The sequence below is a fragment of the Bicyclus anynana genome, chromosome 22 (assembly GCF_947172395.1).
Source record: "Bicyclus anynana chromosome 22, ilBicAnyn1.1, whole genome shotgun sequence".
In the NCBI taxonomy this organism is placed as follows: Eukaryota; Metazoa; Arthropoda; class Insecta; order Lepidoptera; family Nymphalidae; genus Bicyclus; species Bicyclus anynana.
Window position 1 is genome coordinate 3,526,380 of NC_069104.1, and position 27,826 is coordinate 3,554,205.

The 27,826-nt window shown below is 36.9% G+C and overlaps 2 protein-coding genes across 7 annotated transcripts in view; one reads left to right on the top strand and one right to left on the bottom strand.

The window, feature by feature from the left end:
- Positions 1-1,256: 1,256 nt before the first annotated feature.
- Positions 1,257-3,893, top strand: LOC112044541 (uncharacterized). The gene has a single exon (XM_052888404.1). It carries the CDS (start codon positions 1,881-1,883, stop codon positions 3,423-3,425), a length of 1,545 nt encoding a protein of 514 aa, XP_052744364.1. The 5' UTR covers positions 1,257-1,880; the 3' UTR covers positions 3,426-3,893.
- Positions 3,894-4,494: 601 nt separating this feature from the next.
- LOC112044531 (rho guanine nucleotide exchange factor 17) overlaps positions 4,495-27,826 on the bottom strand; it is a 150,753-nt gene continuing 127,421 nt past the window's right edge. For 4 of the 6 annotated variants that reach the window (XM_052888406.1, XM_052888410.1, XM_052888405.1 and 1 more), the window contains exons 5-21: positions 23,797-23,979; positions 22,671-22,899; positions 21,842-22,154; positions 21,305-21,396; positions 20,675-20,897; positions 19,354-19,445; positions 18,285-18,415; positions 17,568-17,728; positions 16,535-16,627; positions 15,641-15,903; positions 14,569-14,589; positions 13,027-13,207; positions 9,922-9,989; positions 9,326-9,462; positions 8,416-8,593; positions 7,304-7,474; positions 4,495-6,614 (exon numbers count right to left, since the gene is read on the bottom strand). In XM_052888406.1, the coding sequence (XP_052744366.1) occupies positions 6,328-6,614; positions 7,304-7,474; positions 8,416-8,593; positions 9,326-9,462; positions 9,922-9,989; positions 13,027-13,207; positions 14,569-14,589; positions 15,641-15,903; positions 16,535-16,627; positions 17,568-17,728; positions 18,285-18,415; positions 19,354-19,445; positions 20,675-20,897; positions 21,305-21,396; positions 21,842-22,154; positions 22,671-22,899; positions 23,797-23,979 (2,823 nt within the window). In that variant the 3' untranslated portion in view covers positions 4,495-6,327. Of the gene's footprint in view, positions 6,615-7,303; positions 7,475-8,415; positions 8,594-9,325; positions 9,463-9,921; positions 9,990-13,026; positions 13,208-14,568; positions 14,590-15,625; positions 15,904-16,534; positions 16,628-17,567; positions 17,729-18,284; positions 18,416-19,353; positions 19,446-20,674; positions 20,898-21,304; positions 21,397-21,841; positions 22,155-22,670; positions 22,900-23,796; positions 23,980-27,826 lie in introns of all 6 variants that reach the window. The other 2 variants (XM_052888408.1, XM_052888407.1) reach the window with 2 other exon arrangements.

Sequence of the window (27,826 nt, forward strand, 5' to 3'; positions counted from 1 at the left end):
AATCGAGGAATAGGATTGACCGTCAAAGAGTCAAAATAAAAGGGATTTTTCGTCAAGGGTTGCAAAATTGTGTTGATAAACATTGACAAATTCTTTTTATCGTGAAAATAAAATAAATATAAATAAATGTAATTTGGTTGGTTAAAACTTTATTTAAAGTCTTTTGTTTTTTAAGATATCTATTTTTAAAAATTTATAAAGTCATTGGAGGTTTTTAAATTCCATTACTATATAAAAATTTTACTTATATAAATCAGCCATTTTCCAAGTGACTGTTTTTGGCTGGGAGGCTTTGGCCATGGCTAGTTACCACCCTACCGACAAAGTTGTACCGCCAAGCAATTTAGCGTTCCAGTACGATGTCGTGTAGAAACCGAAAGTGGTATGGATTTTTCATCCTCTTCCTAACATGTAAGCCCGCTTCCACCATAGATTGCATCATCACTTACCATAAGGTGAGATTGTAGTCAAGGGTTAATTTGTAAAGATAAAAAAAAATGTTTTTCACAAATTCCTCGGGAACCATGGATTTTTCTGGGATAAAAAGTAGCCTATGTGTTAATCCATGCTATAACATATCTTAATACCAAACAGCTAATTCGGTTAAGTAGTCGAGGCGTGAAAGAGTTCATACGTTGCAAACATTCATATCATTAAAATCATCAGTTTTCGCAAATCTCGGGAAACCATGGATTTTTTCGGAATAAAAAGTTAATCCAGAGTAAAATCCATTTCCATTCCAAATTTAAACCAAATCGCTTCAGTAGTAGCGGCGTTAAAGAGTAACAAACATCCAAACATCCAAACATCAATACAAACTTTTGCGTTTATAATACTAGTAGAAAGTTGGATTAGTAGGATTAAAAAAACTGTCATCGTCAGGACTTCGCGCCTTCGTCCTTGAATTCAAATGTCTTGGGCACTATCATTCTATTTTTTGTTTTAATCGTTTTTAAAAAATATAAAAGTGTATAAGAAGCACTTACCCTTACTGCAAGTCCAAAGCAATAGCCACTGAGCATTGTTTAATTTAATAACGCTAGGCACTGTCCCAGCAGAATTAGTAGCAAACGAGAAAACAACAAAATAATAAAAGAATTGTTCCACCAACCCTGGGGAGCTCCACCTACGTCCAGTTTCCTATATAAAAGCTGCGGCTTCATATATGATTTTCACATACGTTACGAACCGCGACTCAAGTAACATTATCTTAGTTTTTTGTTTAAACTCGTAATATTAGAATATGATTTTAATAACTATGATCTTTTAGAGTGTTTTAAAACTTACGTAAGTACTTATAATTTGTTTTACTGTGGTTAAATAAAATCATTTCATTAAAAAAAATAATAAAGGTTACAGTTAATAATAATAACTAAACTATAGCTAATATTAATTAAACTTAAAACTAAAATTACGGTGAAACGAAACAACTCAATCTAAAAATTACAAGAATTGTGGTTGAGAGCTTGCATTTTTTATTTGAGCAAATAAATATCTAAGAATCTTTAAATTATGCTTAATCTTTAAATTATGCTTTTTAAATAATAATTTCTTGTGTGCTATCCCGGACTACGATGTCTGTCCGAAATAAATTTTATTCAGATCTGTCCAGCCATCTTTGTGAATAACAAACCTGTAATTTGTAAAAATTGCTTTGAATGAAAAACATATTAAGTTGCTTAGATATTTTTTACTAAATATTAACCGCATCATGACCTAAATTGCCTCATAATTACCTCTCTTCTTCAATTAAACGAAAATCTGTGAGAGAAGTAAGCATAATAATCTACATAATTTCAGTTCAGAGAGAAAAGATCGAGTCGAGATCCTCAATTAGAATTTTTAAAGATTAATAATGCTTGTCAATTATTTTTGCAGATATGAAAACCATGAGAAGGAAGATAATTTTACTATTAACACTTCTACTCGTATCAGATGATGTATTCGGAAAGAATGGGAATAAAACCAACAAACAGACAAAACGCTTTCATAAAACCAACAATAACGACAGCAAACATAAATTTAATGCTCGCGTAAAAAGATCTTTGAGCACTGAAAAGATATTACTGTCTAACAAAGATGTAATAAACGAGGATTCTAATCAATACAATTATCTTGATAACAAAGAAAAAACTTTAAAACTAAAATCAATCGATGATCAAGATTCTCCGTTTTGGGGTAACAGAGGTAGACGCGAAAGTTCTTCCGACGAAACAGTTCCTGACGTTCAATTACCAAATCCGAAATATAAGCAGAATAAAAATTTATACAAAGTAATATTGAACTTAGATCCAAAATTTAAAGATGAAGTTTCTCCATTTTGGAGCAACCGAGGAAGACGTAGTTCTGATGAATCTAAAGATGACGATCCACCTGAAGACTTCTTTTGGGCAAATAGAGGAAGGAGACAAGATGATGACCCTTTCTGGGGTACAAGAGGTAGAAGACAAGATGATGAAAATCCTTTCTGGGGCAATAGAGGTAGAAGGGACAATCTCATTTCATCATTTTCAAGCAGCAAGGACAGGATTGACGACGAAGAACCTTTCTGGGGTAATCGTGGGAGACGACAGGAACAGGAACCATTTTGGGGAAACAGAGGAAGGAGGGATTCATTTGAAACCTTAATTCACGGAAAAAATAAATTAAAATCGCTGTACTTGTACAAAGATGTAATAAACAATAAAAATGAGCTGAAAGATTCTGTCATTGATGCTATAAGTGATTTAAAAAATAACAATGGCAACTATGAGAGGAATAGAAGAGACGATCATACACCATTTTGGATCAACAGGGGAAGAGATAGTAAACTTAAATCTTTATTTAATGGTATAGCAAGAAATCGTATGGAATATAATCCAAATACTGCTAACAACAACTTGGAAAATGAACCGCATACTAAGACGTTTCAGCAGAATACTGTTCACGATGATAGAATTTATGCTGAAGAACCTCATTATATACTAGTGGAACGTAGCAGTCGTTCTTCAGCGGAGGACGATCCATTTTTTATCACAAGAGGTAAAAAGCATAGTTCTTACATGAATAAGGCGACTCGGGGACGACGTGGAGCGTTAGAAGAACTTGTAAAATCTGTACGTAATGATCCATATTACATAGCTAGAGGTAAAAAAGACTATATAAACGTTGGCAAATCGAATGCAACACAGATCCAATTCCTCAAAACAAGAGATCTCATATGTGCAACAGTTGAACTGTTAACGATGAAGTATTCAGAAGGAAACAAAGTGAAAAGACAAGCAATAGACAACGACAGGGATAGAAGAACGATTTTGAAGAAGTTGGCATTACAACTACAGATGGACCCGTACTTTGTGAGCCGAGGGAAGAAAGATGATGTAAGCAATATCGATACGGATGCTTTAGAGCAATTTATAAACAAAGTTATTGTTTTATGCAATTAGACTGACAGACAAAGGGCGAGTTGGTCAAAATCATCACAAATTTCGATAAAAACGTTACATTTTACATAAAAACTACGCAGTAGGCTGGAATTTGGCTTTTGCCATTTATGGATTTTATAGTATATAATATATAAAAACGATATTATGATGATAAGTAATTCTTAAAAATGCTAGGCTGCAATCACTATGTACTAAGAACATTAAACATTCATTTTAATTGTTTGTATCATTATTGTGAGCTTGTGAACTTTTCATGTGATTAGTAAATCATCGATGAATTAAAAATAGTGTTTCATTTTATATGAGTTTTGTCACATTACAGAGAAACATAATCAATCGTAGCTAATGTATCAAATAAGTAACATTTGCACATTAAATATTGCATTAAATATTCACCAACGACTTGCAGCGGGTTATCAAATTGTTACCTATTGTTTTCTTTTGTTTGTCTTGTACAAATCACTAATAGTGATTTAAAGGTTAGGGTGCTTGAAATATTAGATTATTGTTTGTCTATTTGAATATTTTAGATTTTTAACTGAGCTCTTTAATAATGTCGACGTGATATTTAAGACGAATGTCAGTGACTGTCACTATCATTGTCTAGTATCATTGGCATTTAATATTAACATGGTGTCAGAAGTGGGATAGGAACGCCGCCTTTTTTATATTCAAATAAATGTATCATGCATTTCTAATATGACGTACTGGAGTGCAAAATAACGAAATCATATACGTGTAAGTGCTGGACTGATGGTAGAGAGGTCGCTTAGAACCAGGAGACGTACATGTTCATAGGATATTAGGGGTTGGATATGGATAGGTTAGAGATAGGGTAGCAGTATGGTAGGGGTAGGGTTGAGTATTATAGAAGAGTATATATATAGAGGAGTATATATATATATAGTATAGAATGGTAGGTGTAGGGTGGGAGTAGGGTAGGGGTAGGGTTTCACGCGGACGAAGTTGCGGGCGTTCGCTAGTAAAATATATTATAAATATCAACTAAATCTCTAGATTGGTGGTGCTTTTCAATCGATCAAGGGATAGGAGATATATAAAAAAGACGTTTAAGTGCGATTTCATTTAATTCATCCGTACAGCTTCATTTTTACAGATACTACATCATTCACATTTATATATTAAAATACAATGTAAAATTTTGCTCTGACTATAATTTTACCGGTAGGTAACATAAAAAAACAACATTTTGAGCAACAAATTTCTCAAACTCTGTATTTTATAAGCTTCACATTGACTTGTATATCCTATTACATTAAGGTACATACACATATTAAGAGATATACGTACATATGGCATATAATATATATTTCTAATATTACGTAATATATATACATATAGTAAGAGATCTCGTGAGAACAATAAACTCACATATTGTGAAAAGCAGAGAAAACACCATACAGTTATATTATTTTCCATTGATTCTACATTTATAAAGGTTTTCCAAAAATTGTAATGATTTGTACAGTAGTATGCAACACGGCGGTAACATATTATCTAGAGAGTTTAATATATCGATATATAAAGGCTTATACTTTTTGGAAATTTTATTTCTATTTTTAAGTTTTTGCCCCTAAGAGGCTGTTTCGATATGCAACTTTTGATTGCCGGATTATAGACAGCAAGTTATAGAAGTGCAATAAATGTAGCCCGTTTTCAAAACTGTTTAAACTAGTAAAAATTGCCACAACTATTTTCTTATGTATAGCAAAACGGTCGTATATGTTACATCGATATGGTTAAATAGGTACACGTAATAAATTTTTCTAAAAACATACTTTCCATGTGATATAAAACACCAATTAGGTACTATGAGTCCCCAGTTTCTGAAAGGTTGATCAAAACAACGATCAACGACAATGCATCGCATATTATATCGCAGGTTGACATAAATCAAAATGATCTAATTTTGATCAATGATTGTATTTCCAAAAACAGGGGACGAGGCCGTTAATATTCCAATATCTAGCTTATGACACCTTTAATAATACTGCACGATGTTAGAAACTGCATATTGACACACAATATAATTTTTTTTTTCATCTAATAAATTGTTCATAATAATTTGGACATTTGATGTCCTAACTTATATTAATTTAAACTTTAATTAATAATCTCAATATAGAAACTCTATCTATGCTAGAACGCGCAAAACAATTTTAACCATCTTAAGTAAGTTTAAAATATATTTTAAGTAAGTATATCAAAATTGATTTTTTTTTTCAAATAAAGGTGGAAAATTTCGATTACGAGTATAATTTAAAATAAAAGTACTGGTAAAATGTTAGGCTGTTCAACATGTCATCAATTCGATTATATCATTAAATATAGTCACATTTTCTAAAACATTTAAGACTATCTCAAGCAGATGCGAAATCTCAATACCACTGTACTACATCTGAATTGTAAAACCCATATACAGCCACTAAACAGCAAAATTACAACTCTTCGTGCTAACTAAGTAATAGAATTCTGCAATACTGCTACAACTCTAAGTATATTTTGTTCGATATATTATTAAATTTGGAAAGGCATTACGCAAACATATTTTATTAACAGGCTAACAAAATTAAGCCCACCTGATCTTGGTGGAAAACCATAGATTAAAAATTACACCAGACACATTATCTAGGAACTGGTCCTACAAAACGCCCGACTATTTGCCTGTAATTGTGTAATTACTTAGTGTCATACACATAAAATGGCGACCTCTGTATCTCCTGCACACATCATCAACTCCTGAAACACATCAAACCCGGCATTGCGGAATTTCGCACCTCAGTGACAAAGCCTTTACGACAACAATAAAGTTAAAAGCTGAAACAAACTGTCTCAGTATCGTATTAAAACCATGAAAACCCCTGTAGGCCGTAAAATTCGTTCATACCCTCCAAAGAAGAAGGTGATTGGTGGAATCCTCTCTGCCGGCGTCTTCTGTCATGGATGAACTCCTGAAGTCCTCGTAACCATCGCCACCGGATATGATCAGGGTTTCTTTGTTTGTCTGTGTATTCTCTGTTTGTTTCTGGAGTTTTTCGGCGTTGGTGGATCGTCGGCTTAGTGCTTTGGTTTTGAGACTTTGTGTCGGTTTTGTTGCCGGTTTGTGGGGCACCGGGTTTTCGACGATTGTCAGGAATCGCACATGGCCGGTGTGACCGTAAGTGATACCTGAAACAAAATTTGAAATGAGTGATACCTAGTTGAAAAAGATGTGGCAAAAATCTAGAAAGCTGTGTTTTGATTGGTTTGGTTACGTATACAAAGATGACTTACAAAGGGTAATGGTGAAATATTTAAAAGAGAAGTCCAACATTCCTGGACCATTAGACAGTCTAAATTAAGGACAGAAAGATGAGTATGGAAGAAGTGAGGGAAATATGCAAGGATAGAGACTAGAGGAAAGACGTGCCGGATAATGTATGTATGTATATTTTAGCACGATCCAGGATTTTTTTTTAGACCACGATCAGGACCAGGATTTGAAGGAAATTTGAACCTGAAATTAAACTTCGTGATCCGTAGCCTCGTTCTTAATTACAAACATTATTGAACAGTGAATGTCCAGGTGCATGCGTGCATTGGGCGAATTGGTATCACGACAAGCCCCAACAATCCACATAAAATAACACGCAAAGTTAAATAAAAGCTTGTTATAGCTTAAAGTACACCACCTACGAGTAGGTACCAGTGAGCTTTGGCACTGGGAATGTCCCTATGCGTGCTTTAAGCGGAGTGTGTAGCGGAGCAGTGAGGAGTACCTTGGTGCATCCCCAATGATGCACAGTGTCGCGCTGAGCCCCAATGATCCACACATTCAGGCCAGGTTAGAGAGAAGCTCGTAGTAATCCTCCACTTACCACTAAGCTGTGGAACAGTGAAGGTCCCGGTGCGTGCGTTGGGCGAGTTGTGCAGCGGAGCAGTGAGGAGTACACCGGCGCTGGTGCCCACCCACAGCGTGTCGCGGTGAGCAAGCAATGCCGTCACCCGGAGGCACGCCGCCTTGTGCTGCCGGATTATGTCGTCGCAACCTGGAAATGATAAAAGAGCCGTGGACCCCTGCTTCTGATTCCGGAGGGTGTGGGTCTGAATCCGATCCGGGGCATGCACCTCCAACTTTTCAATTGTGTGCATTTTAAGAAATTAGATATCAGGTGTCTCAAACGGTGAAGGAAAACATCGTGAGGAAACCTGCATACCAGAGAATTTTCTTAATTTTCTGCGTATGTGAAGTCTGGCAATCCGCATTGGGCCAGCGTGGTAGACTATTGGTTTAACTCCTCTCATTCTGAGAGGAGGAGACTCGAGCTCAGCTGGAAGTCGAATATGGGTTGATAACGAACCTGGAAATTGTTAGATTTGGTGAAACATCTTATACGACGGGTCTGGCAGACTGCTATCATGGCGACGCTTAAATGCATCAACTCCCTATAATTATCTACTCCACATTTGTTCCACAAGGATTCTGGTAGCCATATATAATAGACGATGGTTTTAATTAAACCAGCAAACACCCCGTGATGTTAAGCGGAAAACCAACGTCTATGACAAAGCAATACTTCTTAGGACGTTTAGGAACATAATTTAAATTTTTTGATTTAATCATTTTGATCTGAGTATTGGGTGGAAAATGCTGCTTCCCTACACAGGGAGGAAATAACTCATACAAATTACTTTCCACCTAAGGGCCGGAATGAACTAAAATTAGAATAGCTGCCATCGAGCTGTGAAGAGTTTTATGTTTTTTTTTATCAGGCAAAGATCGTTGACCATACAGCCTGTTCAGACGTGAATAAAGTTCTTGAGGAAAAATTTCATGTATAAAATAAAGTCGACATAAATTGGCGGGATACTACACTGTTACATAACAGTGACTGAGACATAAGTGATAAGCCCTAGGTGTCTTTAATTTTTCAGAAAATTATAGGCACAGGTTATAGCGACAGCAGGTATATGGTTTCAGTTCATTTACCATGTAACATCTTGGTGACTTGCGGCGTTATGTTGATCTCGGCGAGCTGGTCGCGGCTGGTGGCGTGGTAGCAGCGTAACTGCGCCGCGTTGTGCAGCGACAGCCAGATGGAGCCGCCCGCCACCGCCATGTGGCTGATTGGTTTGGTCTCTGAACTTATTTGGAATGTTTCGTCCACCTGAAAAATAAATACTTTATTTATCAACAAAGATATCCGTCATAATATGTCGTTCCCACTCTGGAAGAGTAGGTACATTCTAATGACGAGAAACAACCTGTAAAAAGGTAAAAAAGTGGCTCGGGAAATATTCTAAGCCTGGACCTCATTATTCGTAGCCAAGCTAGCTGACAATAGGATCAACGAGGCAAAAAATTGCAAGGTGTGAGGGACCTACAAGGTGCGTGACATACCTGTAATGTGTGTGATGGACTAAAAGATGTGTGACGGGGCTGCAAGGTTTGCAGCGGACCTGCAATATGTTTGAGGGACCTATAAAGTGTGTAACGTATCTGAAAGGTGTGTGTCAGGGCTGCAAGGTGTGTGACGTACCTGTAAGGTGTGTGACACACCTGCAAGGCGTGTGACACACCTGCAAGGTGTGTAATGGACTTACAAGGTGTGTGATGTACCTGCAAGAAGTGTGACGGACCTGTAAGGTGTGTGACGTACCTGCAAGTTGCGTGATATACCTGCAAGGTGTGTGACCGACCTAAAAGATGTGTGACGGGGCTGCAAGGTGTATGACGAACCTGCAAGGTGTGCAGCGGACCTGCAATATGTTTGAGGGACCTACAAAGTGTGTGACGTATCTGAAAGGTGTGTGTCAGGGCTGCAAGGTGTGTGACGTACCTGTAGGGTGTGTGACGAACCTGCAAGTTGTGTAATATACCTGCAAGGTGTATGACATACCTGCAAAGAATGCGGGTTTATGATTTTGATGGTGGAGTGCGTGGCACACCACAGCTTGCCCTCCGACAGCAGCATGCTGCTCACGGGGCTCGACCCCGTGCCCACGGGGATGGTCGAGCGTTCCGCCCACGACCCGTCTGGAAAAATAAATTAAAACTGTTAATGAAGAAAACAGAAAACAAACAAAGATTTTTTGCTTATACCTAAGTACCTAGCAGCACTGAGGTGAGATGAAAAATTTTGTATTGTACCCGGCAGCAAATTGTCCTTGAATCCCTCGTGATACTCAGGATTAATTTTCGGAATATAATATTTGAAGAATTTTTAAACGTAGGTAATCAACTCATTCTATAGATACACCTATTTCAATACTAGGTTTTTATTGCAAATATATCCATAGTAACTGTGCTGCAGTGTTTAAAAATACTAATATAGAAGCAGCAGAATGGTTTTGCGGAATTTTATTATGAATAGTGAATAATTGATTTTTTTAACTATTGTTAGTTGTCATTCGTCAGTTTCATCGCTCGCTGATAATAGCAAAATAAATCAATTATTCACTTTTAGGACTAAAATATGACATAATAGATAATTACCAATGTCTCGACAGTACACCACAAGATCGCCGTTTCCAAGGGCAACAAACACCTTTCCCTCCATAAAACTGCAACAAAAGTTTATATTATTTTTTTAAGAATTTTTGTTATATCATCATTTTGATTGTATTTTTCTTCTTCTTTATCGACCCATATTTGGCACACTGCTCGAGTCTTCTCTTAGAATTAGAGGGGTTAGGCCAATATCCACCACGCTGGCCCAATGCGGATTGGCAGACTTTATAACCCGCGGCACGTAACTTTAGCGCTGAGCGAAACACGGTGGGGATAGCTGCGCATCGGTACTGTCGCGCACACAATATAATTATTACGTTTATTAATTAATAAGTAAATAATTTTAATGACATTATTTTAATGTTTATGTTAAATAGTAAGTATAGCTATAAACGAAATGTGGGGTATAGCTGTGCATAGGTACTGTCACGCACGCATAATTATATTATACTTATTAAATAAAATATTGTGGTTATTACTTCTATATTACAAAGTTCACAGTGTAGGTGTTATACGAGTAGTTTATAGTTCAAATTTCCAAATATTTTCAAAGACATCGTTTTTTTAACAAGTATATAGAATGTAAAAAATAAAAACATTATTGCAATTATAATTTTTTAATTCAGATAAATGTAAGTCTAGATATGTAAGTTCTAGTCTAGTCTGAATCAGACAATGGTAACACGCCTTCAATGGTAACTCGACAAGACTTTTTACTTGTTGAGGGCCCGGACTCCGGGCTACTTCGGTCCTCGGTACTAACAGTGTCATCGTTATCAGACTCACCAAGGCTTTCCTCTGAACTATCCCCATCAACGTGAATAACGAATTCTTCTGTTATTAAATCCACGACATGGTCACTTTTTGCATATTGCTCTTCTATATCCTTAACCTTTTTGCATAGCTTTTGCCAATCCCATTCACCCATTAGTAATACTTTTTCTTCTATTAGCTCTATACATTTAGAAATACTCCATTTCACATTTTTGCTACCTACATATTGTTTTATATCGGACCATGCCATTTCGATAGGATTTAGATCTGGGTGGTATGGTGGTAATCTCAGCACTTGATGGCCTTGTTCAGCTAGGATTCGGTCAATCGAAAATGTTTTAAATCGCTCCTTATTTGCCTTGATCAAATTGTATAACTGAGGTTTAAGGAGTGTTCCCTCGTACTGTATACCTTTTTCAGTCAGCCAAGCTTGCATATCTGCTTTTTTGGAATTAGAGGTTGGTGCAAGATCCCACTGTTTATTGTGATAGGCCGCATTATCGTCTACCACGACGGAATTTGGGGGTAGGTTAGGCATTAACTGAGTTCTGAGCCATTTTTCATAGTTCTCGTAATTCATATTATCTTTGTAATCGCCTGATTTGGTGCCAGCTTTAAAAGTAAGTAACGCATGGGGTATAAACCCAGTTTCAGCCCCTGCATGTACAATGACAACTCGCTGCCCTTTTGAAATTGGTTTTTTGAGACCCTTAGTAGTACCATCGGTCCAGGCTTTTGAAGAAGAGTGTGATGAATCTACGTAAGATTCATCTGTAAAAACAATAGACCTTCTTTCTTGGCGATATTGATTCATTTAACGTAAATATTCAATACGTAGCAGACGTATATTTGAAGTCTCAATTAGCACTTTTCGATTGTTTTCAGTGTTTTTCCACCGAAACCCCAGTGCCTTAATTATTCGTCGAAGACTCCTTTCTGAGCCTTTGAAATTTATGTCTTCTTCTAGCTGCCTTTTCAGCTTTCCGACGGTGGGAAGTTCGTTATTTATCTGGTGAAAGTTATGAATTTACCTCACCTCACCTCTTTATTACACCTTGGTCGAAGTTATCGATATTTGTGATCGGTTTTGCTTTGGAACGTTTTTTGCCAGGCGTTCTAAACACTGTGATCAAATCGGAACTATTGGCTTGAGTGAAGATGTTCCTTACTGTTGCAATTGACGTGTTTGTAGACTCTGCTGTCCTTTTTTGGATTTTCCCTAAAGCACTGATTATATTATTTATTTTCAAATTTCCTGCCTTAATAACTTCTACAGTTTGTTTTATCTGGCTAGAATTTACAGTGCAGCTGTCCAAATGATTTGATAAAATACTCGTAGCTTCGCCAATCTCACTTTTGAGCTGTTTTAAAGAATATATTAATTCAGAAGATTCTCTTTTTAAAAAACAATGCACGTCATGCACCATTTTCCGTGCCTGTCTTCTCAAAACAGTATTTCTTCTAGACATATTCACTGTAAAGTCTCAAACAAACTAAAATATATATATTTAACAAATAAACTTAACGAAAACCAACAATAAAAATTAATAGCAATAACAAAACAATTCAGAACGCGACTGTACACTGGGAGTTTGCGGAGCGTCGTATCAGTGCCGGGGACCGAATACGTCTAGAGAGCCAATCACCGCTACGGACGCTACGCACGCCCGCCCTTCATACCTGCAGCCCCCCTCCGATACCGTATTTTAGACTTCTGCGCATAAACGGTCAGCGCTAAAGTTACGTGCCGCGGGTTGTACATACGCAGATAATTAACACACAACTGAAAAGTTGAAGGTGTATACCCCGGACCGGATTCGAACCCACACTTCCGGAATCGGAGGCAGAGGTCATATCTACTGGGATATCATGGGCTATGAGCCATGATAGCCCAGTAGATTAATGGTATTTATATTGTAGACTAACGGATGCCCGCGACTTCGTTCGCGTGAAACTCGATGTAAACTTTCAAATACCTCTACCCTACCCTACCCCTACCCTACCCTACCCTACCCTACCTCTACCCTACCCCTACCCTACCCCTACCCTACCTCTACCCTACACCTACCCTACCCTACCCCTACCCTACCCTACCCCTACCCTACCCACCCTACCCTACCCTACCCTACCCTACCCTACCCTACCTCTACCTTACGTTGAAATTTTTCCTGAATTTTCTTTGCTATAAACCTCACGGAGCCTGAGACCTTTCCAACGAATGCAAAACCGTGGAAATCGGTTCGTGCGTTCTGGAGTTATAGCGTCAGGAAGGAAAACCCGACTTATTTTTATGTAGTAGACAAGTATACGACTTACACAATGGAATGCACTCCCGAATTATGCTGCAACTTGTACTTATTCTTCTTGATCCGTATATTGTCCAGACAGTTGTAGACGTGTATGCAGCCATCCTCCGTGCCGAGCCACATCGTCGGCTGGTTGGCTGTAGTAGCACTATCCTCTGATGATTGGCGGCTGGCGGGCGATGAGAGAGTACCTGCCAGGAATATATAAATGCTATTATAGTTCGATCTATATAAATAAAAATGAATTGCTGTTCTTTGTTGGCTTAACGGATTTATCTTATCTTGGTCTTGAAATGTTCGCGGAGGTATAGGGAAGGTTTAAAAGGTGAGAAAAATTAGAATAATTGCTGGGAAAACCATAAAATCAACCCTTTTCTATTTCCCATATAAACGTTTGATTTCCCATATAAACGTTTGAGTTTTAAGTAGGGGTAGGAGTAAGGTAGATGTAGAGTAGGGATAGGGTAGGGGTTGAGTAATATAGTGTAGGGATAGGGAAGAAGTGTACATAAGTCAAAGCGTAGCTTGACGGGTCCGCTAGTTAACAATAATTAATCTTCGCATTCATAGCATAATTTTATTCCGCATAAATGGTACAAATCTATACTTATATTACAAAAGGTAAGTTTGTGAGGTTGAATGGGGGAAATCTCTGGATTTACTGGACCGATTTTGAAAATTCTCTAACAATAGAAAGCCACGTTATTTCTGTGTCCATATGATATGTTTTATTTCAATATTCCCAAGGGAACGGGCACTACGCAGGTGAAACGTGCATCCAAACGCAATGAAAGAGATATTTGCGGTTGCGCCGGAATTGGTTGACTTTTGTCTATTTCTATTCACAAGATACGTCGTTTTGTCGAATTTCGAGCGTATGGTTGGATACAATCTACATGACGTCTCCGAAATTAGATGCAATAATAGTGCGCTACGCGCAGGTCATACCTACATAAAGTCACATCATTTACATACAGGATAAAAAGGTCAGGAGACGTCAACACTCCTTGGCGTACACCAAATTTTAGCTTATACTCAATAGATGTCGCATCGCCCCATCTCACATTGTATGTTTGGTTTTCCATATCAATCTCACCAGTTTCCGGCTATAGGTAATTAGGTATAGCCGGAAACTGGTGAGATTGATGTTCTTAATAATAATAAATATAAATGAGGCAAAAGTACAGTATTCTAGATACTTTTTAATAATATTCTTATAAATAAATTAAGATTTTATTGTTATTTACTCACCTGAGATGGCATGAGGGACGAAAAACGTTAGGTTAATTAGTTAATACCTACTACAATTTATTGATTTCTTATCTAAAAGTTATTTCTAGTATCTAAGCACTTATTATGATTTAGCTATAGTTTTGTTGATTTGAGATTAAGTATGTAGGTAAGACAAAAAATAATACATGAAGTGAACTACTTGATCACACATCATGTGAACTACTTGATTGTGAAATTACATAAATATAACAAAACAGTAAAGTTTTGATGGTGCCAGGTCTAGAAATTGTAAAGAGTTAACACAAAATAATATTCATACCAGCCATTATACGCCCAGGAACTAAGTAGCATAAAACAGGAAAACAGTTAGGTGACATGTTAGGTACAATAGTGTGTAGATGATAGAGAAGGAAGAAATAATTATTACTAATGTAATTTCCACGAATTAAGTGAATACACAAAATGCAATAGATTGACACAAAGGCTAATATTTTAGTAGTAGATAGTTACTAAGGTGAAAACATACATACAGCTGAACATAGAACCTCCTCCTTTTTGGAAGTCGGTTAAAAAAGTGAATTGTAATAATTAGTACAATAACAATCATAGTGAGCAACAGGAAATATAGTTGTAGCATGGTGTGGGCTAATGGTCAATGAGAGTGTTTTATTAAATTCTAAAACAAAAAATATACTGTTTCTTTTCAAGTTTGCTTGACAAATTTCGTCCGTTAATTAGTCAAGTTCACAAAATCTCAATAGTAATAGTATACAAAGAAGCAAAATTGTTGGTTGTTGCGGATGGGGTATTGAACACCGAGCAAACGTAGGATTCTAAGATTGAGTACGAGACAATGCCGAAGCGAAGTATTCTAAGGTTGAGTACGAGATTTTGCCAAAGCGAAAGATTCTAACATTGAGTACGAGATAATGACGAAGAGGAAAATATTAACATTGAGTACGAGATAATGCTGACGCGATGGATTCTAAGATTGGGTACTCTTAGAATTTATCGCTTCAGCATTATTGTGCTGTAGCGAAGGATTTTAATATTGAGTACCTACAAAATAAATCCGAAGTAAAGGTATCTAAGACTGAGTACCAGATACCTAATGCCGAAACGAATGCCGAAGTGAACTTTGTTGTTTATTGTAGTTTAATATTTTGTATTGCGCACTTCATTTAATTGTCGCGCCCTTGAATAATTCACAACGCTCAGGTTACGCTTTGGTTGTAGTTAATTTTAGAATCCTTCACTTGCTTGAAGTTTTTACGAACAAATCTCTCACATGACCACTTTCACTATGATACAACCAAATAATGGGTTACTTTAAAAACTACACAATGTAAAACAACAAAGCATTAAACTCCGTATACCTAGAAATATCTCACCAGAAGTGATCCCCATAGCTTGCTTGTCAACAGCGGGGTTGGAATTGGACTTCATGACGGGGTGTACGGGGATGCTCTGCCCCGTGTGTGGGGTGCTGAGGCTCTTGCTGTGGTTGGGGGTGAGGGTTGCGCGATGGTTGCCTAGACTGGAGGTCAGACTGCTGTGAAGGCGGAGGCTCGCAGACTCCTGACTTCGTTCGGAGAGGGCGTCCTGGTTTTCAGATGTCGACGACCCGTCGTCTTCATCGTCGCTTGATGATGAACTGTTTTAATAACAATTTTTATTAGAAAACTAGCGGATGGGATTTCTTTCACGTGGAAAGAGATGTAAACTTTCAACCCCTTTTGTGTATATGCTTGCATTATATGTTCGTATGTTTAATATATTATATTTAAATAGTTAGTTCGCTAATAATTTTACATACAACTTAAAAAATAAACGATTTATATTAAAAAAACTCTTATAACCTTTAAGGGTAGAATTTCGAAATAACTTGAATGACATTATTTTAAGTCTATTTTTGGTAGTACACATACCAAGTTTTACAAATGTGACTTGAAAAATGAAGGAATGACATACAAACTTTCAACCCCATCTGATTTAATTTTTGCGACAAAATGTATTTTCGTATTCTGGTCACAAATCGTACCAAGTTTCATTTGAATTAATTCAGTAGTTCATTCAGTTCAAAAAATATTGGCTTTAGTATCGTTTATATAATGTCCTCCAACAATAATTTTTAAAATATTTTCAAAGTACAGTTACTACCTACTACTAACTACCTATTACAGTTTTATTATAAGTATAGATTAACGTAAAAATGCTAACATATTTGGTTTTAATAGGATGTAGTAGTTAAAGTAATTTTTGTATTGTGTAAAAAAATATCTAACCTGTCCAGACGGATATTCTTGCAGCTCTCATTTGGATCCGATATGCTGATGCCAGGCTTTATTGATCCGGTACTGTTCAGGGAACTCGTACTTCTGTAAACAACAAAATATACAGTACAGTGAAATATAGAAAAATATAAACTTTTTTGAAATATTATATCCTCATGACAATCATCATGAGAAGGAAAATCGCAATTACGGGCATCTCCAAATGGGATCACTCTATGAGTTTCCTAGGTTAATCCTAGAAGGTAAGATACCCGGAAAACGTGCTCCAGGAAGACAGCGAAAAATGTGGATAGATGGCGTCAAAGAATGGGCCAAGTTAATCTACACACAGCTTAAAAATTTTGCAAAATTCCGGAAAAGTTTTCTACACACACACCTAATAGATGAGATGGTCAAATACCTAACCTTTACCACTTTAAAAAGAAATCTTCGCAATCAACCAAAAATAATCCGAATGTTTATTTGATGTTGCTGTCCTTGCTGATCCATTGGTTAGTTACACATGGCTTTGTCTGGCTAGATCTTGAGATTCTAAGTTCTAAGAAATATCGAGCGTTTTGTTCCAAAAAACTCATTAATAGCTATGGATTCAACAACACAAGACAAACAGCTTTTTCATCTAAGAAGCAATGGAAATGCTATATGCAAGAAAATCAATTAAAAGTTCATCGCGGTTAAAATTCGAATCAATTTGTACCATAATAGAATTTTGCGTGCTGATTGTTTACGTGCAGTGGCACTAGATGGCGTCTCTCACACTTTATATCACGCTAAGACTTAGTTCATACTAAAGTATATAAGTCAAACCATGGATTTCCAAATTATTGGTGTTCTCCATTGTTGGTACCTACATTGTTTGTTTAAATAAACCCAACTCAACGAGATCAAGCCTCGGAGTTTCATTGGTTGTGACCCGCAACCCCAGTTCGTTAGTGCACGGTGGGTTTGGCTGCTCCGGCTACATACACTGATTCCGAGCTACAAAGAAAGCCTTTTCGAGCTAGTGAGAAAAATACATCCTTACGGTATATCCAAAGTCTGTTGCCTGGCAAGCGCCGGCGCTGGTGGCACGCACGCTACACATAGAATCCTTGCGTTACACACTCCGTTGCAAGATGTGACTTGCGGCTTCGGGGACAGCGTGAGAACGCAGACTTGGCCAACGTATCCATCGCTGTTGCAAACCTGTAAGATAATACAATATAGTATATAATTAAATTTATATTAAGTAAGTAGGTATATAACAACAATGCTTGCAAAAAAAAAATACTTTTGGCCAATCTCTTGTTAAGATTAACCTAGAGATAACATAATGCACAAGTGTCTGCACAAACACAGGTGCACTGTATATTCCTATGGGACGCAGACCGACCCGACCGGTGAAAGATCAGGCGCAGAAACGACGACTTTACGTGCTCTCCGAGGCACGGGGGGGTACCAATACCGCCAAGTTCCCAGTTCCAGGCTGCTATTATGATTTTTCTTGTAAGAAAAATCCCAATAACGTATTTTTTTGACCTGATCGAGGATTCGAATTCGAAATTGTCCGTAGCCGAACCAGCTTACCAGGAGGCCAAGAGAGTCGAATATCTTAGTATATTTAGTATACTCGCGCATATTAAAGTAGACGGATAATTGTGCCTTTGATTACATTATAATTTGAAGGAATCCCAAGAATGAATCCCAGATTATCAAAATAAACTGCCGATCCATAAATCCATAATTATAAAGAGCTGTTTACCCAAACATCAGGCGATTGCCCTTTAGGCGGGAGCGTAGGAGCGGCGCAAGTAAACTGTAGACCAGCACGAGTCTTTCGTATTGGAACTGGCGACAAGAATTCAGGAGCTGGTCTTTCTTGACCATATACACCTGAAAAATATAAGTTTTTCAATGTTATTATCCGAAATAAACGGACGGACTAAACCGAGTTTTGAGAAATTTGAGTTAGTGTTTAGTGACTAGTGATAGTGTAGTGTTAAGTGCTACATGGAAGATCACGTGAACAAAGTGACCTAAAGACGTAATAGTTAGTGAAAGACTAAGATTAAGTTATAGGACATTATCTTAGTATAATAATAATATATTATAAGTTTAGGTTAAACTTCATACTAATTAGTCACATAAGTAGGCTAGATTGTAATTTTATGAAGTACCAAATTGGTACTTTACAATAGAGAACAAAAAAAAATATCCGAAATACAACGATCAAGACAAGACATTTAGACGATCAAGCCCTAAAAACAACAGCAATAGAGCTTCAATAGCTCAACGGTAAGAGCGGTCAGACTAATCACCGAGTGGTGGTTGTTCGATCCCCGCCTCGTTGGTCTATTGTCGTATCCACTCCTGATACAGTCTTTCCAGCAAGATATGGCAAATATTCGTTTGTAAAAATAATAATAATAATAAAAAAATCAGCAACGTTATTAAACATTTAGTATTTTTATTAAGACGCTTGGAAGCTATTGGATCATCTTTGAAGAACAACTTATGAATTTTTTGCCTGCAGTAGATTCTACCTTCCGAGTCAGAGTAGAGAGAAAGAATAGAGTCACTAGTCACTACAAACAAACAAACCTGTTTATGAAGTGCTTGTAAGCTAAGTCTATTTGAAATAACAAATTTGAAATTGAAAGCATCTATTTCTAAAAACATTTCTACTCTAATTTTACAGTTATTTCTACACTACAAAACTGATGCAAATAAATTCATTTTGATATTTTTGATCGAACTGTATCCGTAAGGCGCTTTAATAAGAACTTATAGTAGAAGAGAAGATATAACTTAGTAGAATGTAGAATACTTACAAAGTTTTTGTTTAGTCTCATTTATCAATTCCTCCCAACTACTTCTTTTTTCCGTTTTAGGGAATATAATGGTAAGGCTCTCAGGGCCGCTCCTGAAATTAAAAACGTTCAAAATGTTGAAAATAATAAACTAAAATAATCACTTGCCACAATTATTAACCACAAATTCGCCAAATAAAACAGATTCAAATAAATAAAATAAAATGTACGTATGCCAAAGAATCCATTCCTCTGTTATAATCAGGAAGGTACGTGGGTGCTTCATAATGACATTCAAATTAACAAGAAATTGTAAATCAATCAAAATGTATGCTTGATGGGCAATGTAAAATATAAACAACAGTAAACAAATTCAACATTCGCCATATAAATTTCTCCATTGCAAATATACTGCATAATTGAAAGAAATACATGTAGTAAAGAAATAATAATGGTCTAAACAATTTAATGTAAAAAGCTAATTCTAATTTGCGAAACGCCACGTACCATCTAGATCACATAGTGCGTAGAACACGCGTATTAAGCACACGTCTGTACAAAGAAAATTACACGTTTATATATTCCTTTTGCAATGCTTATATCACTTATAGTAGAGGAGCCGAAGAAGGATTTTTGGGATTTATTCATGCAGATGCACTTGAGGGACGTTACCTTGCAAGGTCCTATCAATTAGGAGCTATTGATATTAGTGGATTCAAGGCAATCAAATTCAGAAATACTCAAGTAGGTCACAAGTTAAAGTAAGATAGTTCATAGCTAAAAAGCATTCAAATATTTCGATGATTTGAGCGTAAACTTAAGGGCATGGCAGGGTTACAAAGTTATAAAATAAAACCGTCGTATTTCTATTCTTATATCATAACATTGTGATAGCCCAGTGGATATGACCATTGCCTCCGATTCCGGAGGGTGTGGGTTCGAATCCGGCCCGGGACATTCACCTCCAACTTTTCAGTTATGTGCATTTTAAGAATTTAAATATCATGTGTTTCAAACGTGAACGAAAACATCGTGAGGAAACCTGCATACCAGAGAATTTTCTTAATTCTCTGCGTATGTGAAGTCTGCCAATCCGCATTGGACCAGTATTTTATTCCAGAATCACAAAAAAATATATATCTATATTTTCTGACGAATTCCGCAAACCAAACTAATGTATCTTTAAAACCATTATTCCTCACCGCTGGAAACGGCATCATTATTAAACCAATTATTCTACCAATAATCTAAACTACCAAATCGATAAATCCCTGCGGCACTGAGTAAATCCACTTATAGTATCATGGGCTTCGCTACTATTACATTAATATTATATACTTACGAAGTGTTTACGCTTATTTCCATATAGCACAACTGTGTATCGCTATTCTGCCTCTCTGATAACTGTCGGTTGACTGTATGCAGCATTTCTCTCACGATCTCTTCTAGATGTGAGTGTTGACTATGCAATGCTGCCACGTGTTCAGATATTTGAGTAAGAGTATTGACGTCTTCTGTTAGAGTTTCTACTTCGTGCATTATCCGCCTAAGATTCTCATCTTTGGCTGAAAATTATATTAATAATGAAACATAATAAAAACGATTTGATTGACTTGGTAACCTAACTATGGGCATCATAAGAAGGCCTCTCAGCGGGCCAGCGCTACATCTAGCGAAATATTCTTGGAGTATTTCTACGTCATTGAATTAGTAATGCCGAAATATATAGAAGAACCAGTCACCAAAATAGCTGAGGTGCGAAGCCGGAATAGTTCGAAGAACCGATAGAGTTTCGGTTCCTTAAGTGGTGTCCCCATGTGGTGTTGGACGACCCCCACTAATCGGGGTAACTACAAGCGTCTTTCAGGGAGCCGCTGGATGCAGGCGGTTCAAGAACGCGGTGCTTGGGAATCTTTACAAGATACCTATGCCCATCAGGTAATAATGTAGGTATGATGATGATAATTCTTACCTTTAACAATTTCTAAATCAGCTAATGATATCCTCGTCAGGAGTTTGTATTTATTTCCTTCCATTTGACTCGCTATACTACTTTGGTATGTTCTGAAACAAAACTCAATACATTTTAATTTAGATTCACAGTAAGACTCGATTGCTCCTCCAAAAGGTCCAAAAGATCTTGGGTTCGATCACTGGACTAATGTCGTACTCAATCCTAACATAGTCTTGTATCATAAAATAAATGCCTAATCTTCTTAAAATAAGTACATCTATATTAACTCCTTCGTTGGATCAGTGATTAGTCTATGTAATTATGATTGCGCTATGAAGCTTGATGATGAGCGCTATGAAGATAAGCTTTTTATTTCACAACCCGTTCTTCGAAATCCAAGTTAAATCGTCGGTCTTGGACATTATCACTATCATCTTATAATTATTACAAATTGAAAAACAATGAATCTAAGCCCGAAAATCTGTATTAGAACAGCGAGGTGGAGGAGTACTCAGACCAGTCAATAGCCCATTCAAATGATGAATTTATACTTACGGAATAGGTTTCTTGATAGTTCCAGTCCTCCTTTTAGCACTAGTAATCAAAAGTGTGTCATTAAAGAGGAACAGGGCTCTATCTTTATTGGTCCCTTGAGCTGAGGGCATAGTGACCATCTCATGTCTGATAAACATCCTGTCTGCTGTGACCAAGTTTGATAGACCCTCGATCATTTGTTCCAGCTCCCGTAAAGTTTGCTGCTGTTGTTCCAGTTCTAGGCTTTCTCTTTCAGTGCAGTTTATTAGTTCTAATAGATCGTGTATTTCCTTCTGCGCTTCGACTAGCAGTTTGTGGTCTGGATGTGATGGATCTGAAAAAATATGAATGATTTTTAAATCAATAATATATGTAATGCAAAATAGAAAAATAAAGTATTAAATAGGCTAAGAACTGAAAAGTAGAATGACAAAAATTTTAATCAGTGATCAACACTAGGATATCAGTTAGTCTATGTGGTCTAAGTTCAAGATCTTCTTGAGATTCTCCCAAGAAATTCTTAGCAGCATCTCAGAATAAGAATGTTAGTGAATTAGTGATTTTGAAACCAAACACCATAACAAGTCCCGATCATTATCATTAACATCATTCTGGTTATGATACTTACCGACTCAAACTTTATCACTCTAAGCCGCCAGCCCGATTCAGAGCAGCATGGTGTTCTTAGCTTTAATTCCCCTCTATAAGGAGGGACACCTTGCGCTATAAGCCCATTCAAAAAGGCTCATAATATTCTAATAGATATTGATATTGATACCTCAAATTACCTCTCCTAAATGGTGGGAGGCCTAGCCCTTGTTAAAATAAGCTAATAATGTTGATAAGATACCTGTGTGTTTGATCAGCCTCTGTATAAGCAACTTGTAGCTCGGAAACTTCTGTACTGGCTTGATGAGAAGATTATCCAACGACAGCTTTCCTTTGTGATCTCTCGCCATAGCATCTAGAAACTTTGCGAATGCTGGCCTCGATGCTGCAGACGTCTTGATGGTTTCTTTCGCTTTCTTCAGATTGTTTATGAAGGACATGTACGTGTCCATTACGGTGGGTTTCGTAAACTGTAACATAAAAATAATCTTATTTCAGTTCCTGATTCTTTATTAGAAGGCAAGTATCTTAATGGAGATTTTTACAGTAAGAGCCGTGATAGCCCAGTGGATATGACCTCTGCCTCTGATTCCGGAGGTCGTAAGTTCAAATCCGGTCTCGGGCATGTACCTCCATTTACTGTTGTGTACATTGTAATAAATTAAATACCACGTGTATCAAACGGTCAAGGAAAAACATCGTGAGGAAACCTAAGAATTTCTTCTTTTCTCTGCATTCTTAATTATCTGCGTGCGTGAAGTCTGCCAATCCGCATTGGGCCAGCGTGGTTGACTATTGGCCTAACTCCTCTCATTCTGAGAGGAGACTTATGCTCAGCAGTGAGCCGAATATGAGTTGATAATGGTGAATTATGACAGCTTGCCAATTCGCATTGGAGCAACGTTGTATAAGGTCCATATCCCTTCGATAAGACAGGAGGCTTGAACTTGTAGTTGACCATTGAAATGGGCTAATAATAATATAATCTATAAGTATCTGTCTATCTATCTTACTAATATTTTAAAAAGGTCAAATTTTGTGAGGTTGTCGAGGTATCTGCTGAATCGATTTTGAAAATTCTTTTATCAATAGAACATACTTTTAACCTACTAACAAAGCCGTTCAAGGTTACTATTATATCCCCGTATTCCTATAGAAACTAGAACTATGCGAGTGAAACCGCGTGGCGTCTGATTGAGCTTAATAACTTTGTTGTCCGATCCAGTGGTTAGCCAATGTGGCTTGGAATTTTTGGGGTTGTGGGTTCAAATCTTAGGCTAGTCTGGGAAATTTTGAACTATTCTCCCTTCTAAGAAATCTCGCTTTTCCCTACGCTAAAAAATGTTATTGGGATTTGAGTAACTTACCACATCTAAGAAGACGTCTCCAATTTTCTGCTGCAGGTCCCATTGTTCCAGCCTTCGCCTCAGCTGTTCCAGGAATACTTGGTGCACGTTCAGGATAGCCGGCACTTGGTAGAATATCTCATCTACAACGAACGCGTCGAGGAGTCCAGCATTCTCTGGGCTTTTGAGTGGTTGGAGGTATTTCTGTAATAATTAAAATATTTGTGTGTAAATTATTACTATACCTGCTCGACACGAAAGTATACTGTTTGACTATTGTCTCATCATCGAATCGAATAGAACAGAGAGCTCGAACGAACGAAGAGACGCCGTGAACATTGGAATTCTTTTGTTGTTGACTCGCACAAAATCTTTTGCATCGATGTTTCTCAGAAGAACAGGCTAAGACGTGGAATGCCCTTCCGACTTCTATGTTTCATGACATTTGTACACCTTCAAGACAAGAACAAATGCATCTTCTAGGCAAGCGCATTCCAACATAGACCTCATCATTACTTCCCACAAATGTAGTAGTAAACCTATTTTGAATAACATCAAAAAAAATAAGGCATGTTAATTTTTTTAAATCAATCTTAAGAACTTGACTCAATAGTCAAATTCTTAATTAAATTTTCCTAATTAATTGTTGCTTTGTACAATATACTTATTAAATTATCTGAAGCCACACTTATTACAATACTAAAAGTTATTTATTAATTATATTAGTAATACATTAGTTTGCTGTAGGTTCTCGTATCAAGGTGCGTTTGGAACTCTCGTAACTTTAATTTTAAGCCTACTGACGTTTCAAAAATGCATGTAAACTAAGCCTTCATGAAATACATGAATTTTTAATTTTAATTAAAGGTACCTTCTTAGGCTTCTAGAGTAAATCTAATAAAAACACCTCCCACCAAGAACATCGAATAACTAAATTGGGACCAAATTCGTTTATCAGGTCAGAAAAGCTTGTATCGATAAATTTCGAGGTAACCTTCGATGGGGCCGATCAAAGGGGTAATGTGGGGTAATATGGGGTAACACAATAAACGTTGCTCGAACCGCTAACTGTCGCTGTGGGGGAGAATTAACGAGATATCGTGGTTAGGGACATCGATATAAATCGTTAGATGGGCCTCTCCATAATAGAGAACGCACAATTTTATGTCATTACCCAAAGACGTGCACGCACATGCACATGACACGCACATGCACATGCACATGACGTGCACATTTTATTTTAGTACTTACGTTACACGCGTATGCTGTGAGTGGACGTGGACTTAAAAAAGTATTTACTGTATTTTCTTATTTTAATCCCTTAATTATGCCTCATGTTCATTTTGGAAGTGTAAAAACACAAGCCACAACATGAATAAAGACAAATGTGTTACCAGTGATGACGTACTCAATGTGCGAAACCAATGACAATTCCGCGACGCTTTGAGGCCCATCTAACCATCTACGATCGATGGTTAGGGAAATCGGCGAGATACGAACATAAATAGATAGTTATTACCTATTAATTGATTATGAAACACGGCTCAAACTCACATGATATAACTAACGTTGGAGTATGCCCGACTAGTTTCGAACTCATAGTCATGAGCTAGTTCTTGCAATGCTGCACGATCCGAACTTTGTTCGTGCTGTGTGTTCAAACTTCAGTTTGGATCGTGTCGCGTTGCAAGAACCAGCTCATAACTAAGGGCCCCGCATGGGTTTGAAACTAGTCGGGCATACTTCGACGTTGTATCACGTGAGTTTTAGCCGTGTTTCATAATCAATTTATATGAATAACACTCACGATAGTTTAAATTCTAAAATAGTTAGTAGTTAGGTACCTATTTATTGAAATTTGTTATCTACAAATGTTTTATTTGTTTGTTTGTTGAGTTTCGGAAACTACAAGCCTGATTTTAAAATACCTTCACTAATGGCGAGCTACATTATAAAAGAGTAACATAAGCTATATTTATCTCCGTATTTGAATTTCACTGTAAAGATACGTACAGGACAAAGAGCTTTTTAAAAAAACAATCAGATTAAAATCCGTTGTGTATTTGCTGATTGTGTAAACATACGAGCAGACATAAACTCTGAAACATATTTTATTTATAATAGTAATAAATTGATTATCACACACGCGAAATCAGTAAAGTAGAGTAAGTTTGTCTAAACTTGTAATACGACGTACGTAAGTACGATTTTAGACAACTTTGACTGTACCCTACTTTTTTGATAAATTATTGTCTACATGTGGGTCCGTATACTTCTTTTATTGCTTAATTTTAAAACGAAGCATTTTTCATTTCATCATTATCAACACATTCGGCTCACTGCTGAGCTCGAGTTTCCTCTCAGAATGAGAGGGGTTAGGCCAATTGTCCACCACTGGCCCAATGCGGATTGGCAGACTTCACACACGAAGAGAATTAAGAAAATTCTCCTCACGATGTTTTCCTTCACCGTTTGAGACACGTGATATTTAATTTCTTAAAATGCACACAACTGCAAAGTTGTTGGTGCATGCCCCGGACCGGATTCTAACTCACACCCTCCGGAATCGGAGGCTGGGCTATCTTGGCTTTTTTTTCATTTAACACTCAAATAATATGAAAGATTTTACATCGCGGCATATCCAATAAGGAAAAGGCAAAAAAAAACCTAAATTCTAATCTTACAAATTGTAGCAGATTCATCTGACACAAACATAGACTTGATATTAGAATTCACAAAAATATAGTATATTTTCTAGCTTCCAGCAAGGGAAATAGGTATGATTTTAGAGAAATTGATAAAATGCAGGAATCAACGCCATTACGGCTCCGGGTAACGCAATAAACACTCCCCGAGCCGCTAAGTGCCGCGCTGGAGCGGAAAATTTGCGCGCTTTTGCGGTCAGGGATGTCGCTCACATTTACTTCGCTTAGTTGGATTTTATCACTGGGATTATCGCTTAGATGGATTTTGTCACTGGGGTGCGTATGGGACTAAAAGTTAGTGATTCCTCCATTTTATTATTATTTGTTTATTTGTGTTAGTTATAAACAAAAAAATAAATCGATAAAATGTCGAAACTAGTGCCTTTATAATCCCAGATCATGCAATAAACACATTACATGAAGAACTACAATATTATGTTCGTGCGTTTAGGGATCGCATACATTCACTTCGCTTATTTGGATTTTATCACTGGGATTCTTGCTCGGATGGATTATATCACTAGGGTAAATACGGAATTAAAGTTAGCATACTAAGGTTTCCATTTAACGGAGTTTTATTCAATGACAAGAAACAGCGATGTGAATAATTAGAAATCTTATATGGTAGCAGGCTTACTTGGAAGAGATATTTTATTAATAATATTAGGTAACCTTAAAAATTAATATTAATTAATTTATGTGTCATCTCATTTATTCTGAAAGTCCGATTTAAGCACTCTATGTACTCGTACACGTATTATCTCCTATGCAGACGAATCGTCCCAAGATGAGATTTTTTGCTGTTGTTAAAATTCTGTCGCACACATCACATGAACATGAAGGACATTATGTCTATATTGCTATAAATATGACTTTGTTACAAGGAAATTTCTCGACAACACCCAACCCTGAGGTTTCGTTGGGTGCATAAATATAATGAATTTGTCATCCGCCAGTAAATTTAGGACGGTTGAGAGGTCAGCCTGAGTTATTGTGACTTACTTACACCAAGCAATATATCTTGGGGCTCGTAAAAATTATCTATATTTATAAAATGTATAAAGACAAACAAAAGCTCTGGTTTTGTGATAAACAACACAATATTATACGATTATTTTTACATGATACGGGCAATTTATTTAACGATCACGGAAAGGTATGATTTTCTTTTGTTGATGTGCATATTAACAAAGAAACTTCTCTAAATTTGACAATATCTGTTAGAAGAGGTAGTTAGCAAGTTGCGATGCGATATTATAGGTTTATCCGAGGTTTGAAGAGAGGAAAAAAGACTGATTATCCTCGAATTCGGCAACTTCCTATACAACCGGGAGGGCAATCACAGG

Coding starts and splice junctions, on each gene's coding strand:
- LOC112044541 (XM_052888404.1), top strand. CDS start 1,881: ATGAAAACCATGAGAAGGAAGATAATTTTACTATTAACACTTCTACTC.